General features: G+C 38.5%; 2 protein-coding genes across 3 annotated transcripts in view; both read left to right on the plus strand.

Annotated features, from left to right (window-relative positions):
* LOC144631506 (uncharacterized) overlaps positions 1-2,271 on the plus strand; it is a 9,076-nt gene extending 6,805 nt beyond the window's left edge. The window contains exons 4-5 of one of the 2 annotated variants that reach the window (XM_078489948.1): positions 649-859; positions 1,487-2,271. In XM_078489948.1, coding sequence (XP_078346074.1) covers positions 649-859; positions 1,487-1,936 — 661 coding nt within the window. In that variant the 3' untranslated portion in view covers positions 1,937-2,271. Of the gene's footprint in view, positions 1-626; positions 860-1,486 lie in introns of both variants that reach the window. The other variant, XM_078489947.1, reaches the window with a different exon arrangement.
* A 6,264-nt stretch (positions 2,272-8,535) lies between these two features.
* On the plus strand, positions 8,536-16,797 carry LOC144631507 (uncharacterized). The gene is made up of 5 exons (XM_078489949.1): positions 8,536-8,987; positions 10,981-11,310; positions 13,391-13,807; positions 14,292-14,542; positions 15,507-16,797. The coding sequence occupies exons 1-5, from the start codon at positions 8,660-8,662 to the stop codon at positions 15,969-15,971; spliced, it is 1,791 nt and encodes a 596-aa protein (XP_078346075.1). The 5' UTR covers positions 8,536-8,659; the 3' UTR covers positions 15,972-16,797.
* Positions 16,798-17,909: the final 1,112 nt, after the last annotated feature.

A 17,909-nucleotide genomic window follows, 5' to 3' on the forward strand; every position in this document is an offset into this window, starting at 1 on the left:
AAAGTATGAATAATTAATAATAGCTGTAAAATTCCGGTTAAATCCCCCCCCCCCCACCACTTATAAGCCCCCCTGGTTATAGGCCATTCTACCTGGAAACAAAAAAATACATCCGGCTATAAGATCCCCTCTGCTGAATCACACCACTGAACAGGGTTTAAGGTTGCTTTTTATAAATTTTTAACTTTAAAATGTATTTCAATCACAAGCCACTGCCGTGGCTCATTTTGGAATTTTTTTTATTCTGCTAATAAGCCTCCCCCAGGGGGTATAAGCCCACCCAAAACCCTTATGGAGTTGTTTAAGTCCAGGGCTTACAGTATAACCAGAATTTTACAGTGTTGTATTTTAGTTAAGGCTGCACTGGTGCAACACCTGCCAGTCTGAGGGGTAGGTCAAGTCTATTGCTGTTTTAGGAGATTAAAAATATTTGCCAGGAATCTTAAGAAATGTTTGGGAACTGAGAGATAGTATATCAGAAAACTGACTTGTTAATCATTTTCTTGTGCCTGCAATTGTATGCAGTTGTCAACATTGAGCAAGAAAAGGATAAATTAACTTGGACTTAAAGTGGCATGGCACCATACATGGAATGAACAGTTTTCTTTTTTTCTCTTTTAATTAAGCTCTGTTATATGATGAAACAACCTCACTCGACATATACAACTGTGCACATGGCCATGATGTAATAAAAATTTGCAGGCAGTTAGCAGAAAATGCTGTTACACTCTACACAGTGGGAATATCACAATCAAACCCTTCTCTGGCTAAAAACCCATTGGCAGACTTCTTTGCGGGAATATCCCTCAAGACTGGTGGACGATATATCGAAACACCAGATGTCAGGCAACTTCCTGGGGTGAGTAACAAGCGTAAGACACCTCTACTGAAATGTGACTCAGGGTAGTTTCTTTTGTATGTTGTGCTGTGCATATGCTCTTGGACAAAACTGTAAAGTGTAAGCAAGACGTCAATCTTCCCTCAAATAAAAGAGTGGGCATAATAAGCAAATCAGCAGAAATTGAAATAGGGCTTACAAGCATAAAGCAGTTGTAAGCAGGTTCAAGTAAGCAGCCGGTCAGGGTTCTATGACCTTAAGATATATGTACCTGGGTGCAAATTTCTCTTACACTAATCAGGTGCAGATCCAGAATGTTTTCAGGGGGGAGGTGGGGGGAGTGGCTGTTACCAAATATTTTATCTCTGTTTTATTTTAGCCCCAGGTTTTTATAGCGAGGGGGGGGGGGGATAGATGCTACCAACAATTTTTACTGTACCTTCTTACCCATTGTCATTGGCCTTATTTTCTATTTTGATGTGTTTATTTTCATTTTTCTGTTGGATCAAGGTTAAGGAGGATCCTGGGTCTGCCCCTGACTAATGTTTAAAACATTCAACAGTGTCATTATACACAATACTTAAACATTTAATACTGTCACTTACCGTAAGTAAAGTTTTGAAGAAATAAAGTTTTTTCTTCACACAGATAGCCATGTGTGTAATTAAAGAGGATGTTTCCTTGGAGCGCCTTATTGGCACTGCGCATGATATAGTCTTAGAAGAAGTCACCAGGAAATACAGAGATGTAAATGTGGATGAGCTTTCTGAGAAGCTTAAAGCAGCGCTTATTAGCAGATCTTGCCATGCAAGTCTCATGCAGATCAATGGTGTGAACATTCCATCTGAATCTGAGTTGGCGCAGAAGTTGTCATATGATGAGGACTTTGGCAGTGCCTGCATCACTTTTGAGCAAAGTGTTATCAGAATGCAACGGTCTGCTGCAGCTACAGCTGGAATACCAGGAGATGTTAACATGGAAGAAATGGCTAGTTTGGACAGAGTTTCAGTATCAAACAATCATGAAATAACCATTGATTTATCAGAGCGCCTGGTCCGCAAAGTTGGGCATCGTAGTACTTACTCCACGTCATCGTAGAACTAATTTATTCAGTTGTGTGTGTCTTAGCAAATTGTTATGGCCAAAGTTTATAATCTAGAGCTAGATTATGAACTTCTGTTTAGCCCCTTACCAGTACTTTGCATGAAATCAAGAATTCTCAATGGAAGTTGGTGATACATGTATAATAATACCACATGGGTAACAACACTAATAAAAAAAAAAATTATTACCTAGGCTGCATTCATTATGTATGCTACAGGGGGGGGCAGAGGATTTTTTTTTTTCAGCGGCTCGTTTTTTTATATCCCCCCCAAGGTCCATACAAATTTTCATAATCCCCCCATGCAATCAGCCGAAATGAATACCCCCCCCCCTCCTCCCTCACAAGAAATATCAAAATAAATATCTGTATAATAGTACACTACCTTATTATAGGAATATAACGAAGTATTTTAACAACGCGAACAAAATTTACGCGTAATAAAATTAACGCAAATTCAAGAAAGGTTCTGGTTAAATCCTTATAGTAAAAAAGTTAACATCAATAAAATTAATGCGAATTTTTGAAATTCGCGTTAATAACATGCATTGTTAATTTCCTATAATAAGGTATATATGTTTGAGATTTCAAGAGACATGTTTAATAACAACATCGAGAGAGTTTTGACAGTTTATGTCATACCTATGCCAGCCAATCTAAGTAGCACAAATTAGGTATAGATAGCCTGCCAGCTCGTGTACGAGTACTACCAGGAGTATTGACTGTCACTCTCGTCGACAAAAGCAACAACCTCATCATCATCATCACTCTCACTATCACACTCATCCACGGATTCATCTCCGCTGTTGCCATCCTCTTCACCCTAATTTTCCGGCGTTCAGCATCATTCCTCTCAAGTGCGACATGTGCCATTATTCTCCTTATCTTATAATTTTTCTTCCCAAGGAGAGAAAGTTTATGATGGTCTCAATATTTGTTAAGTTCTTCGACGTATAGCTTGTTCATATTTTCAAACATGGACGTGATAGTTTTCCAGTCATATTGTTCATATCCTTTCATTGAACATTTAAGTGCACATTTGTTGTTCAATTTCATAAAACTGTGCACTGAATTACATTGTTTTCTTTTGCATTCATTGATTCAATAAAGTTGCACTGCTTAGACTGAGGTTGCATTAAATGTTTCCATTTTTGATGTTTTACTTTCTATGCTGTATCGAAACATTACATCTACAGGCCAGGCACACTACTTGAAAACTTCAAATAGCTACTATAGTCTCTCAGAATAATAGAGGTACCCTTGTTGCTTACAATCCTTGAAAGAAGCTGCTGTATTTATCTTTTTTTTTCTTTCACTTTTTTAAAACTATTACAAAAGCTAGACAGAATCTTACAAAAAATAAGCATCCCCCCAGTAGATATTTAACAATTTTCATATCCCCCCTTTTTTTGCTCTAAAAATTTGAGAACCCCCCTAAAATCCTCTGCCCCCCCCCCCCCCCCCTGTAGGATACATAATGAATGCAGCCCTAGAGCAATTCTATTGAGCTGGAGAGTAGTGAAACCAAAGCCAAAGTAATCACTCTGGTCAAGCACAAAAAACACAGACAATCCAGTATAATTGTTCAAAGTGATGCTTGGACCATTTCAGTTTTACTCAGAGTATGTATTGTGCTTTAGCATAATGGCCTTGAAGTCAGTTTAAGCAGTTATGCGTCATATTGATTGAGGAGGTTTGACAAATAGCTGAAGTTTATGCCAAGCATCTTCAGTTAATTGTGTTAAACCACATTTACATTACATTTTTTTAGTTCCAATAGATTAAAATACCAATGAATATTAATTATCTTATTTTATAGTTTCATACTAAATAATTATGCCTCAAAGGAAATTATTTGAAAAAGGCCTAAAACTGAAGTATGCCACGCAACTTCAGTTGTGTTACAGCAGTGTGTTAACTATAATTATATATTTTTCCTATACACTCTTTTTGTAAGAATATTTAACCCTTAACTAGAATGTTGAGACTAAGGAAGGACAAAACTTCAAACATGACGAGAAATTTGGGTCAGAACATTTTTTCCAAGTTTGAAATTATTTAAGTATACATGTATAGAATAAATTATTAGTAAACTCCAATGTGCAGTTCCAGAAAACATCCATACCGACCCCATGGAAAAGGGGGAAGGGGATCTCCAAAACCAAAATTTTTAAAGGAAAGTATGGGTCTTAACTGGAATTTCCAGAGGGGTGGGGGGATTCAAACAATAAAACCTTCTGTGGGAGGGGTATGGATATTTTCTGGAACAACACAATCCAACCTGGAATGTCATCATTGACCTTCAGGTGAAACTAGGTGATATTTGCTAACAATCATGTCACTTTATTTTTGGAACTAAAGAAAATAAGATTTTCACGGCTGAAAAAAAATTAAGAATGATTCTGAAGAAATAGCTCTAAAAATGCTAATGCTGTTATAAAAAAGTGTATAGTAAGAATATATGAAGAATGGATGTAAATAGAAATAGAATTCTTATGAGAAGAAATTTGACAAGCACTGAAGTATATGCCAAGCATATTCGGTTGTTGCTAACATAAGAATGATTTTATATTATTTTGACAAAATGTCATGAAGTATACTCCTTTGAAAAAGGACTTAAAATTATTTTAAGTCTCACAGAATTTTCAATATTCATGTCAATTGAATTTTCAAGTTTGATTTTAATTTTAAAGAATTATTTTTATTTCAAGAAATTATGGATTGATTTCTCTGTTAAAGGACCCCAGTCAGCCACACCTTTGTTTTTGTTGACCCAATGGATTTTTGGTATTATATTTCACGCAGAGCATGTCTAAATAAAAGTGATCACTTGGAAACTGCTGGAGGTATTTAAACTGATTTCCAGTAACACAACTTGCAGCTATCCAATAAGATTTTGCTTCACCATACAATTTTCATAATTCATTTCAATTTCACAGATTTCAAAGGTGTGGCTGACTAGGGGAAGGGTTTCTTGCAAGAGTGGTTAGTCAACAATTTCAAGTTTTAGTGTAGCCTCACTCGGAAACAATTATCTTGCTTTATGCACCTATCAATGGTTTGCCCTAGGATGGGGGGGGGGGGGGGCAACCCACAGGAAATTTGACATCGTAAAGCTCTCCCAGGGAAGGCATTTTGACATCTAAAATGGTCTGCTGGGTTGAAAATTTAAGAGGAGATATGCAAAATTTGACATTCCCTAGGTGCCCAGGGGTGGTAAATTCGATTCCCCTGGGGTGCCCCCCCCAACCTGGTACAAACCATTGATAGGTGCATTATGTATACCTGCCAACATTTTCTGGGTTAAAGACGTGAGATATTTATTGTGAGAGTGACAGGATTTCCGAAGACGATACGACAATGTCCGAAGTTTTCCGAAGACGTCCGAAGTATTCCGAAGACGTTCCGAACATATCCCGATCCCAGTGCGTGGACATGTTTTGCTAAACGCAACCTCGTTCCCGATGCTTTTCTCTGTCAAAACTCTGCGATTTCGGGGAAAGCATCGCCATTTACTCATTTTACATGGAGCTTTCGTTTCTCACAGTGGTTTGAGTTTACATTTTTTGGAAAGTGTGTCGTTTGTGGTTGTAATAACACATTTTTCGGCTAGGCGTGAGAAATTGGTTCGTAAGCGTGAGTTGGCGTGAGATTTACTAGTGATAATATAATACTTACTAGTAAATGCGAAATCTTGCAAAATAGCCGTTTTCTTTTTTGCAAGATAGTGCATTTACTAGTGATAATATAATACTTACTAGTAAATGCGAAATCTTGCAAATTAGCCGTTTTCTTTTTTGCAAGATAGTGCATTTACTAGTGATAATATAATACTTACTAGTAAATGCGAAATCTTGCAAATTAGCCGTTTTCTTTTTTTGCAAGATAGTGCGTTTACTAGTGATAATATAATACTTACTAGTAAATGCGAAATCTTGCAAAATAGCCGTTTTCTTTTTTGCAAGATAGTGCGTTTACTAGTGATGATATAATACTTACTAGTAAATGCCAAATCTTGCAAATTAGCCGTTTTCTTTTTTGCAAGATAGTGCATTTACTAGTAATTATATAGTACTTACTAGTAAATGCCAGATCTTGCAAATTAGCCGTTTTCTTTTTTGCAAGATAGTGCGTTTACTAGTAATTATATAATACTTACTAGTAAATGCCAAATCTTGCAAATTAGCCGTTTTGCTTTTTGCAAGATTGCGTTTATTAGTAAATATAAATTATTTACTAGTAAAAGCGAAATCTTGAAAAAAGTAGATTTCTTTTTTGCAACAAAATCCATTTATTAGTAAAGTAATATTTTTATGTTTTACTTTATTTTATATAACTTTCACTGGTAAGTTATTTTGTAAAATAATGCGTTTATTAGTACTAGTAAAGTTTTATACAAAGTTTGCAATTATCTGATGACCCGAAGTTTTCAACTCGCAGGCGTGAGACTCACGCCCAAGGCGTGAGAGTTGGCAGGTATACTATGTTAACTTTCATAATGATACACAGAGAGCTCAAAAGAGATCTTAATTGTACTATCTTGGAAAGATTGTGATACAAAACTGCACATCTAATTAGCAACACTATTATATAGCTACATGGATCTCTTTTGAACTGTGCCATCAGTTCAGAATCATACATGTGTAGTCAGGTGGAAATATCCACAACTGATATGAAGGTCAAGGTTCAAGATCAAGGTGAATTTGGGATCAATAAAATCTTAAAATCCTTGTTTCAGTTCCTGTGAAACTCGTAAAAGTGGTAGAATTTCAGATCAAATGACTTTGGAATGAGATCAATTTTGTATAATTTAAATAAATGAATAAAAGTTCATTCCTCTCCCTGCTCTCTCAGGGACTGAGGTTTTATTCCTTGATATAAACAACAGAGAAAATGAAAAAGATAGCAGCAAGAATATTCTCGCATGTCAAATTTTATTTTGGAAAAGTTATCTTTACATTCGCACATGCCTTTTGGGAAGTCACATTTCTCCCTTCCTCCCCACAGGTAACCAAAGCGTACTATGAGAGTTTGTATGGATGTACTATAAGAGCTTGTATGGATTTGAAATAAAGTTGAGAAAAATATCTCTTTTTACCGGTGAAAAGTTATAATGAAACTTTAAACCTTACCTGGTGTCACGTTTTTGTATTTCTAGTGCTTTAGAAAGTCATACGCGCGATTTTCGTCTTAACCGTCTGTTGCGTACTAAAAGAAAGACAAGGTAGGAAAGCAAATTCGAAAGGCGAACGCAGGCCTCTTCAAAAAACTCGCTAAAGTAGCTCAAAACCAGACGTAGCTTGATCTTTTTACTTCACGATCCAAGAGCGATAAATATTCCATCTTTCTGTGTAATTGAATTACATTCAAGTCAAAGTTTGGAGCTAAGAACTTCATTTGAAACTTCAAGGTTTAAAGTTTCATTATAACTTTTCACCGGTAAAAAGAGATATTCTTCTCAACTTTATTTCAAATCCATACTAGCTCTTATAGTACATCCATACAAACTCTCATAGTACGCTTTGGTTACCTGTGTCCTCCCTAGACTGTCCACAGCCCTCTAGTTTTTTCGATCGATGAGCGCGGTGAGAACGGCGAGAGAACTGGACGCGAGCGCAAAACGGAACAAGCAAGGGGGAGGGGGGCGGGGAGCGAAAAAAATTGAGGGGCTGTAGACATCTTTGAAAATATACGGCCCCTTACATAATTTATACTGCAGTTGCCGATGAACAAACTTAAAGGTATTATGTTGCAACTGTAATACTACACCATTCATCAATGCGAGTTAAGCTGCATCAGAGATTGCATCGAAGAAAAGGTACATGAACTCATTTGGTTAAATTTAAGGCTTTCCACAAGTTTCTCGGCAACTTTTTGGCAACTTATTTCGAGCAACTTTTTCCCCTTCGAGCAACTTTTTTCCTCACGAGCAACTTGTTGGATTTTGGGCAATTTTCAGACCGAAGATCAACGAAGATCAACCGAGTGTTGTTCAAAGGCAATACGAACGTTTCCGAAGATTTACGAAGTGTGCCGAAGATTTTCGAGGAACATCTGAAGACGTTTCAACTATCGGCTCATTTTGCATTAAAACATTACAAAACTCGTCAGCAAACATGACGTCATTGATATCTTCACGATATTTTTCAGTAAAAGAAATCCTTGTTATTTAACAAATTTTCCCCTGAATATGTTATTAAGATACTTTTTTGCTGTAAAAATGAATAACCCTGCTTAGAAATCTTACCCTCAAAGAGAACTTAGCATATATTTAGAGAAATTCTCTTGATTAAAAGCAGCGTTTTGGATTTTTAGGAGCAATCAGAAGCAACTTTTTTGGATTTTTGGAGCAACTTTTGAGCAACATTTTGGTAAATTACGAGCAACTTTTTGGAAAAACTCGAGCAACTTGTGGAAAGCCCTAGTTAAATTGCTTAGGGTTATTAGATCCGGAATTGAATTCTGAGATCCGTTCCACCATTCTCTCATTTTTCTTCTTCAACCAGCGCCCATGAAAGATCTGGGTACGAGATTGCAGATGGGTACTTTGTATATGGTACACATAATGTGCCGTTCTCATGCAAACTGCTGCGTTTCTGTTGCTGTGCGTAATTTGAACACGACTTCTTCTCGTTTATGGTAGTGTAGCTCTCTCTAACTCTTGAAAACTAGATGAAGCTTCGATTCAGACGATTTGGATCGGCAGGCGTTTTACAGTCATGGCTCATGACGGCTCTCCAGTTGTTGTGAGCGGAGGACTAATTATAAACCGTTTTCGAGCGTTCTTAGAACGACTTTCCCTTGAGATTCAAGAGGATCAGCTCGAAGGTTTGAAATTCTTACTGGAGGGAAATATTCCGTTAGGTATTCTGGAGAAGTGTCAGACACCAAGACAGCTGTTTTCTCGAATGATACAACAATCTCTTTTGGGAGAAGATAACTTGGATAACCTCGAGCAACTGTTCAAGGAAGTGAAACGATCTGATCTTGTAGAACGTGTTAGAGTTTTTAAGCAGTCCTATATGGAGGTGGATTGTGCATTACCAGGTAACTGAACTAAGCCTATCTTAAAAAAGTAACTGTTGTTATGCTGCAAAGCACTCAGACATGCAAATGAATTGGTCTTTTACCTTTCCCCCCTTAACTGTTGACAAAACACTTAGTTCAGCACCAGTGTATTTTGCCCAGGGTAGTGGGGGCGGGGGGAAGGAGGTCTGTGACCAATTTACTATGTTCTCACAACTTGCAACATGTTCAAGTCAGCGGTTCTTCAACCGTGCTGCAGCAGGCCATCATTTTCTCGTGAAATGGTAGTTATAGCAACCACAACTGCAACACTTTCGGTTCAGAGATTGTAAAGACGTCAGAATTATCTTGGCTAAAAGTGTTAACTCCCCAGAGCCCACTATCCCTCTGGTCTGCACCCAATCTAGTCCCCAGAGGCCGCGATCCTTCTGGTCTGCGCCAGGGATCGGGACCTCTGGGCTATTCTGAAAAGCCGCCACAAAGACATCTGAATCTGATTGGCTGTTGAAAAACTTGTTTGTTTCACCACAATCTCTGGCGCACATGCACAATCAAACCGGAACCAGGATTTCCTGGTTCCGGTTTGGATTCGTCCAGAGCCGTTGGGTCTTCCGAATGTGGTCAAGGGGAATGCAGGCTCTGGGAACGAGATTGGTCTGCACCAGGGATTGAGACCTTTGGCCAGCCCTGATTTGTGAGCATGCGCAGAGTACTTGTTCTGCACTTTCAGCCAATCAGATTTGTCGTGTTTGGTAATGAGTCTGTGAATCAGACTTTCGCTGTTGGAGCTGGCCGGAGGTCTCAATCCCTAGCCCAGACTAGAAGGATTGAGGGCTCTGGGAACGAAAATAGGAAACACATTGTTAAAATCCTTAAATTAAATTGACGTCGTCGTTGCGTAGTTATAAATACCCATAATTTTGTGGGTTTGTGTTACTTTTTAGACATGTTAGACATGTTTTGTAGACATGTTTTTTAAAGAACTTATTATGCCCCCCCCCCCCCCCGTGTTGCCCACTTAGCGGACAATACCACCAAGTACCAAGAGGGGACAATAGGGTGAAGACTGAGGAGAGGGGAGGAAGCTTGTTAAGTTCACAGTCCTGAGTGGCCACTTGCCTTATCCATGAGAGAAGGAGGAGAGGGAAGGGAGGGTGACAGATGGAATGCACAGGGGATGGGTCGCTAGGGTAAAAGGCTGAGAAAAAGGGAGGGTTGGGAAAATTCATCAGGAAATTTGAATTAAATCTCTAAAGAACAGCAATCTGTATATCACTCAAGCTCTTTTTTGACCCCTAAAAGATATCACTTTTCATGCCTGATGGAGATCATCAACACAATATGTTGGCATTTTTATTTCTGCACACACAACCTTAAATAAGACCTGAACAGCTAGAAATATTGGCGTTCTGACCTGAACACCCAAAAGGAGATCAATTCATTTGTATCAATCAAGCGTTTGAGTTTCCGTTATAAGAGCTACTATTACATATTTTCGAGCATTTCACTGTGCCAGAATTTGAAATTATTGAATCTGATTGGTTACCGGTAATTGCACACTTTTTCCAGCTTTTCCTATTTGGATCAGATCTGCCAGCCCAAAATCCACACAAAATCATTTTGCAAAAACTTGAACAAAGTTTTGGAAATTTTGCTATTATAAATTGGAATAATTTATTGCTCACTAACTGTTGTAAACATGAAAGGATATTATGTAAGCACTGGAACTGTCAGAAGACCCATTACAGTATCTTGTTGCCAAGTTACCAATTGCAGTGCTGCCCAAGTGCAATTTTTACTTCTGGTCTTCTTGTATTTTCTGTTTCTGCATCCCTCCCCTCAGGACTCTTAAGTCTTTCAACCTACCAATCGATTCATTCCCTTAGCTTAGAAAATACAAATTAATAAGTTGTAATTGGATTCAAGCAATGGTTGCTTGAATGAAATTTTTAACTGAAACAAGAGTTGTTAGCACTAGAAACTAAAGTTAATTCAGTTGAGTTTTCTTTTTCAGTTGCAATGGAAGTTGTTTGTTTTTCTATTGGTGCACAAAGAACAGACCTCAATGTGAAAGACACAGAAGGAAAACTAATGCCTACTATGTGTGCTGCTCTGAATATCGATCCTTCAGAAATCCACCGTGTAGGAAGTGAAGGAGTGGGAGGCAATTGGTTTAATTTAACTTTTGAAATCCCTAAAAGAAAGGAAGTGTTGGACACACTTCGTTGGGCTGCCATTGAAAAGAAGTCCTGGCTTGGCCTTTGTGGAGTCAAAGCAGTAACAATCGGCAATGAATCTCAAATCTTAATGCAACCAGTTACTCGTTCAGTCTCACTCACAGCTGGTGAGTTACTGTTACAGTGTTTTGATTGCATTAAGAAGATGTCATATAGCAAGTATATAGTAGCTTAAAACCTACTGATTAATTTCCTCGCACTCTCATTGCCTTGGATAAAATGCATCAGGAAATATTAAATCAGTTGACTGGTATCAGGCAATATACCCCATCTGGTTTGATATCAATCACCCAAATTTTATGGACAAAGTCACCTTTTCAGGCCTAACTTTTTATCAAATCGCAGTGTGAAAAGATATGTTAACCAATCAAGGTGCATTTGATTCACACACAACAATATTTATTAGGACGTATACAAAACATGGACCGGGGTCCATGGACCACCCCTGTGGACCCGGTCCATGGACCACCTTGTGGACCCGGTCCATGGACCACCCCTGTGGACCACCCCTGTGGACCACCCCTAATTTTCGAAAGAAAATCAAAGTGTAGAAGGATGACCCTATTCGGCGGAATGACGAAACGGCACGGCGGAATGTCCTAAAACGCGGAATGACGGAATATCCTTAAACGCGTAATTGTGAAACATTAAAAAAAAAGAAGCAACAAAAACAAAGAAACAAAAGGAAAATTATAATTGCTTACTTTCTCAGACGGCAATAATAAGGCTATCCTTCGAAGGATACTCGAGTGATCGACTGGGAGGATTTCGTACAGAGTTACAGAGTTCTCGTCCCGCCCGAGACAATGAAATGTATAAATCCTAAGTTCGTTAGCGTACTTCAGCTTTATACGTTTCATTGTCTCGAGTGGGACGAGAACTCTGTAAAATAAAAACAAAATCCTCCCTCGATCACTCGAGTATCCTTCGAAGGATTAAGAAGATGTATAAAGAACCCTTCGTTTATAGGGTATATTTACTGTTTACTGGTTTTCTACTGCTAGCAGCCGTTGTAAACAAGTTAGCTTTTCTGTCACGGCAACGAATATCCGGTGATTTTGTCTTGTTGTCTTTGTCACTCGTTTCAGCTGTTTCAGTTGTTTCGGCCGTTTCGTTTTGGTGGTTTAGCTTGTTTTGGTCGTTTCGTTTCGGTGGTTTCATTTCGTTTTTTTGGGTTTTGGTACCTGCCGTCAATTTATACCCTGTCCCCATTTTACACTTTGATTTTCTTTTGAAAATTAGGGGTGGTCCATGGACCGGGTCCACAAGGTGGTCCATGGACCGGGTCCACAGGGGTGGTCCATGGACCCGGGTCCATGTTTTGTATACGTCCATATTTATTATGCCTTGATTATCACGGTAATGTATCAGTCAATTCCAAGCAAGATCATGCCCCCGGGCTTTTGACATTTTTCAAAATGTCTGATCAAATTCCCCACTATGTGGGCCAGTTATCTAAACGGACACTTATGCCCTATTAATCAGCCTATTATATTTTATAGGAAATACGTTGAAACGTCTTTACTTTAACATAGCCAAATACTTACTTCACGCGATTGAGCTCTCTAGTGTTTAATAGTTTAGACACATTTTGAGGACAGTCAAATGCCCGTCCATCCGAAACTAATCAGTGGGTAATAAAACCAATTAACCCCTTTCTGGCTGCTCATTGGAGGATAATGCCCTTTGCTGATAGATTTTCCTCAATATTTCACAGTTGCTCTCAAAGCAATCTTGTCCTCAGAGGCCACGAACCTTTTGGTTGGCACCAAGAATTGAGACCTCTTGCCTAGACAGAAAGCCCACCAAAACGACTGCTAAATCTGGTTGGCTGTTGAAAACTTGTTTGTTTCATCCACAATCTCTGGCGCACAATCAAACCGAAACCAGGAATCCCTGGTTTCAGTTTTGAATCGCCCAGAGTCATTGTGATTCCTGACTGCTTGTCAAAGGGGAAGCAGGCTCTGGGAACGAGATTGCCCCCAAAGCCTTATGAAGCGCAATAATTTTGTATGATTACTTTTAAATGTTATTTTTAATGTAACAGTTATAATGTTATAGTTGTTTTAACCAATTATCTTAGAACACCAATGCCTACTAAATTGAATCTTAATTTCATAAAGTGGATAATTAATACATTGTTCCCCATAGTTATTTAACATGGCCTTTTTGTTTTGTCTGCTTTAGGCACATCCCACAATGGCAAAAACTTAGATCTGATTCTGGTTGTCGATTGTGCCACATCAAATCCTGCCTTGTTAGGGCACCTCAAATCCCAGCTGTCCCATCTGGTCAGTGTCATCTTCAATAAAGGTTTTCACCTCCGACTAGCATTAATCAGTTATCAAAACCACCCAAAGACGTCACGATTTGGCATGCGATCCAACAACCCTCACATCAACAATACAGTGTACACCCAGAACTTTACTGATGACAAACAAGAAATGAAAGACCTCATAAAGAACCTGCGTTGTTTTGGGAAGGGAGGCACAACCAAAGGGCTGGCTGATGGACTAGCAGCAGCACTGACACTCAGTGAAGCTGATGTTGACAACAACAATTCTAAGTGTCGCAAGGATGCCATCAAAATGTGCATATTATTGCGTGAGTATAAATAAAAAAATATTTTATGAGAATGACATGGTCAATGTAAGTGTTTATTAGACAGTTTAACAATATTTCACAATGCTCTAACCTCTTGGCTTAGGTTGGCATAAGCATTTGCCAAAAGTATGTTCAAAATAATAATATTGCAACAAGGACGCAAAGACGTTTGGGGTCTATCATGCCCATAAGGACACAATTAACTTAGAAGTTTGTTGGGTACTTATGTTCGGTAGGAAATAATCGTCACTGAGTGTTCTTCTCTTAAGTACAGAACATGATGATGGATAGCAGCTCTCAGTAACCATAGTATTGTAGTTAAGGTTGATCTTTCTTAAATTATGAAAAACAAGAGCCAAAACCACATTATGAACATTTATGAACTAGAGGTTTGACAATTGCAAAAGAATTTATACCAAAAAATATGGCAACGTTACTGAACAGATTTAATTTTTTTTAAAAATACCTCTTTTCATTATTGCAGCCATGGTGGATCGAAGGGCGACTCTTGAAATCTTCAAATGTGAACATGGCCATGACGTGATGAAACTTTGCAGACAGCTTTCGGGGAATTCTGTAACACTTTACACAGTGGCCGTAGCAGCATTATCCAAGCCAGTTCCAAGCTACCTTCCTGACCCAGCACTTGCTTTGATGGCAGACTTTTTTGCAGGAATTTCTCACTCCACAGGTGGCCAATTCATCCAGATACAAAATATCAAACTCATTTCTGAGGTAAAGAAGTGTGACTCCTATACTAAATTTAGATGTAAAACTTTTATCCATGTGCCTCCAAATAATCCAAACTGCACTTGTAACTTAAATCTTGCACTAACTTATTTTCCCTGGATTTGCTACTTACATTTACTGTAACTTTACCCTTTGGTAACTCAACAAACCCCTGATAACTTGAACTTCCCACTAATTGGAAGTGATTTTTGTTATTCAGTTGGGTTATTCTAATTTTAATTATTTTTTCCCCCAATAACTCAAACCTAATTTCGTTAGAGTCTAATGGGGAATTACTAACAGACTATTTCTGTGGAGAATAGTACTTGTTGCAACAATGTACACATACTGTAGTAGGTGGAGCTCCTCTGCTGCTTTGAATTTTACTCTTTCTTGGTAATAAATGCACTGTATTTTATTGATTAGTAATGAAACCTGTAAACAAAACGCCATGTTGATTCTATTATTTCCAGTCATTTGTTCCCATCTACCAGTGACTGGAACCCCTGATATCTTAAACCTTTTTCAATTTCCCTTTAAGTTTCAAGTTATCGCCAGGGCATCAACCTAAGAGAAGGGCTGCCAGGACAGTGAATTTAATTCAGTGAAATTTTACATTTCATCGACAAAAATTATGTAGCTAACTATATTTATGAATTGAAAGGATCAAGTTACTGTCAGGGTGGCCTTGCACTAAACCTGTGATCTGTGATCTATCCAGATCTGAACTGAAGATCGGTGCCATCACTTCTTAATGGTTCACAAACAGAAACTTAAAAATTCCACGAAGACCAAAACAAATGCTACTTATAAGCCCTTGTAGCTATAAGCTCTCCCAGTTGTCTGCCAATCCAAAACCCAATGGTCTGTAACCAGCCGGCTTAAAAATATGACATTCTTTTTTCCTTTCTGATTCTTCCCTTTTCCGATTTAATGCTTTCTCTGTTTTTTTTCCTTTAATACAATGTAGGTTGTCATGTATGCAATTGACGAGGGCGTTTCTATGGAAAACCTTTTTGGCACAGCTTACGACATTATCTTTGAGAAAGTCAAGAAGACGGACCATGGAGATGTCGATTTAGAAGATTTGACAAATGTGCTTGAAGGGGCGCTCAATCAAAGATTTTGTCGAGTAAGCCTCATACTACTCGACAGATTAATCATTGGACCAAAGTCAAAGTTAGCAAAGATGTTCTCATTTGATGAAACCATTGACAGTGCTTGCACAACTTTTCAATGTGCATTGGAGAAATTGCGACGGACTAATATTGTCACTGCACCAGGAACACCAAGCGATGTTGACATGGAAGTTGAAGAAATGGTGACACACAGTCCACAAATTTCATTATCCACTAATCATGAAATAACCACTGATGTTTCAGAGAGAATGGTGCGGAAAGTTGGTTTACGTAAACATCACTACTGGCCAAGATGATCATGTCAACTACGAAAAGACTGTTGGCAGTTAAACCGTTTGCAAAAGGACAGTTTTGCCAAGAAGTAAATCAAACAGCATCCAAAGAAGCTACAGTGTTGTTCTGACAAACCTTACAGGCAGTAGATTGGCACCGATGTACATGTGGTCATTAACTGAAAGAGCTGGTTGAATTTGTGACAAGCAGAAGCTTAAATTAATGTACAGACAAATTTAACGGCTGTAGAACGGCTGTAAAAGATTTTGTATAAAATATGAACTAAAAAACTTCTATCCCTTTTATTGTAAAGTTGTCGCACCTCTTTAATACGAAAACCAAAGGGGCTGGGCTGATTGATGCTGTTATAATAGAAGTAGACAGTGAGTAGACATTATTGAATTCTGGTTTCTCTGTGCTCAGTGAGCTGTCCGTAATATAGAGGTGCCCGTATTAGGGTCAAATTTTGGATAAGGTGGCTGCCTATAGAATTGTAACAAGCGGCTTCATAAAGACAAGCTGCATAAACAAAGACTTGTATATTTTGTATTTTCAAGCCAGTACTGGCGGCTACTCTTTTCTTGTCAATGGTCTTGCTCTAAATTCATGTAGTTTTCGACAACTGTTATATTTATATTAAATAATATGAACCATTCTCTGGCTCTGGCCTTAAAAAATTGCAGTGATTCAAAAAAAGTTCGATTTTTCTAATTTTGATTTAATAGATAGAACGTTTAATATTTTTTATCGTTGTCCCATATTTCAGGCTGTGCTGCATCAATATTTTTAAATGGTAGATGGCTAACGTTCATAAGAAATGTAAAAAAAAATAATAATAAAGTACGTCAACAGGCCTGAAAAATGTTGTACTCTTGCCTCTGTGATTGGATTTTTCTGTCTTCCTTTATTAGCGATGTATTTGCTATGCTAAAAGCCCAGGGGCGACCCAAGGCCCAGTTATGGCGAATAGTGCTATTCACCAGTAAGTCGCTATACATGAGATGATGTAGTTGCTTTCTTTAATGGATCCGGAGTGAAAATAAGCTTTCATCTACGTGGTGGTATTTCAACGCAAGGGCCCCAAATCGTCATTTTCAGTGGCTCATGTAGCACTTTCTTATTCGATTCTTTTGGAGTGAACTGAAAATATAAAGGATGAATCCACCTGATGGCGGATTTGCAAAAAGACCCAAACTGTACATTTCAAGTCTCGAGCTGGCCGGTTTTGCTGGATCTGGAGTGAAAGTGATCGAAAGTGAGCTTTATCGTATTTATTCGATTTAGCGCCCACCTCGAATAAGCGCCCACCCTGTAGGTAGGAAAAGTTAATAAGCGCCCAGCCTCGAATAAGCGCCCACCACGGCACCACCACCCCCTTAAAAAATTGACGTGCACGAGAGGAGTTAAATGAGAAGAGTGACATTGACTAAGTACTGCCAAGAGACTACCCCGAAGACCAAGCCTTCACAGTTATTTACAGAAACTTTCAATGATCAGTAAAAATTCGGCTTTTGGACATCTTCACGTTCTGTTATTATTTACTCTTTTCTTGCAAAATAAGCGTACTACTTGCTAAAAATGGTGAAAATTTAATAAGCGCCCAGCCTCGAATAAGCGCCCACCTCTAATAAGCGCCCACTCTCAAGGTCCAAAAAATTTAATAAGCGCCCAGGGCGCTTAAACGAATAAATACGGTAATCTACGTGATGGTATTTCAACACAAGTGCTCAAAATCGTCATTTTCAGGGGCTCATGTAGCACTTTCTTATTCGACTCTTTTGGACCTGGAGTGAAAATTAGGATGAATCCACGTGATGGTGGATTTGCAAAAAGACCCAAACTGTACATTTCAAGTCTCAAACAGGCCGGTTTTGCTGGATCTGGAGTGAAAGTAAGGTTTAATCTACGTGGTGGTATTTCAACACAAGCGCCAAAAATCGCCATTTTCAGTGGCTCATGTA

The sequence above is a fragment of the Oculina patagonica genome, chromosome 12, assembly GCF_052425735.1.
Source record: "Oculina patagonica isolate OP01 chromosome 12, crgOcupat, whole genome shotgun sequence".
Lineage (NCBI taxonomy): Eukaryota > Metazoa > Cnidaria > Anthozoa > Scleractinia > Oculinidae > Oculina > Oculina patagonica.

Bases quoted from the DNA above. Each gene is read 5' to 3' on its own strand.
- LOC144631507 (XM_078489949.1), top strand. From the start codon at position 8,660: ATGGCTCATGACGGCTCTCCAGTTGTTGTGAGCGGAGGACTAATTATA. The intron at 8,988-10,980 runs GTAACTGAACTA...TTTCTTTTTCAG, and splicing joins GGTGGATTGTGCATTACCAG to TTGCAATGGAAGTTGTTTGT. The intron at 13,808-14,291 runs GTGAGTATAAAT...TCATTATTGCAG, and splicing joins CAAAATGTGCATATTATTGC to CCATGGTGGATCGAAGGGCG.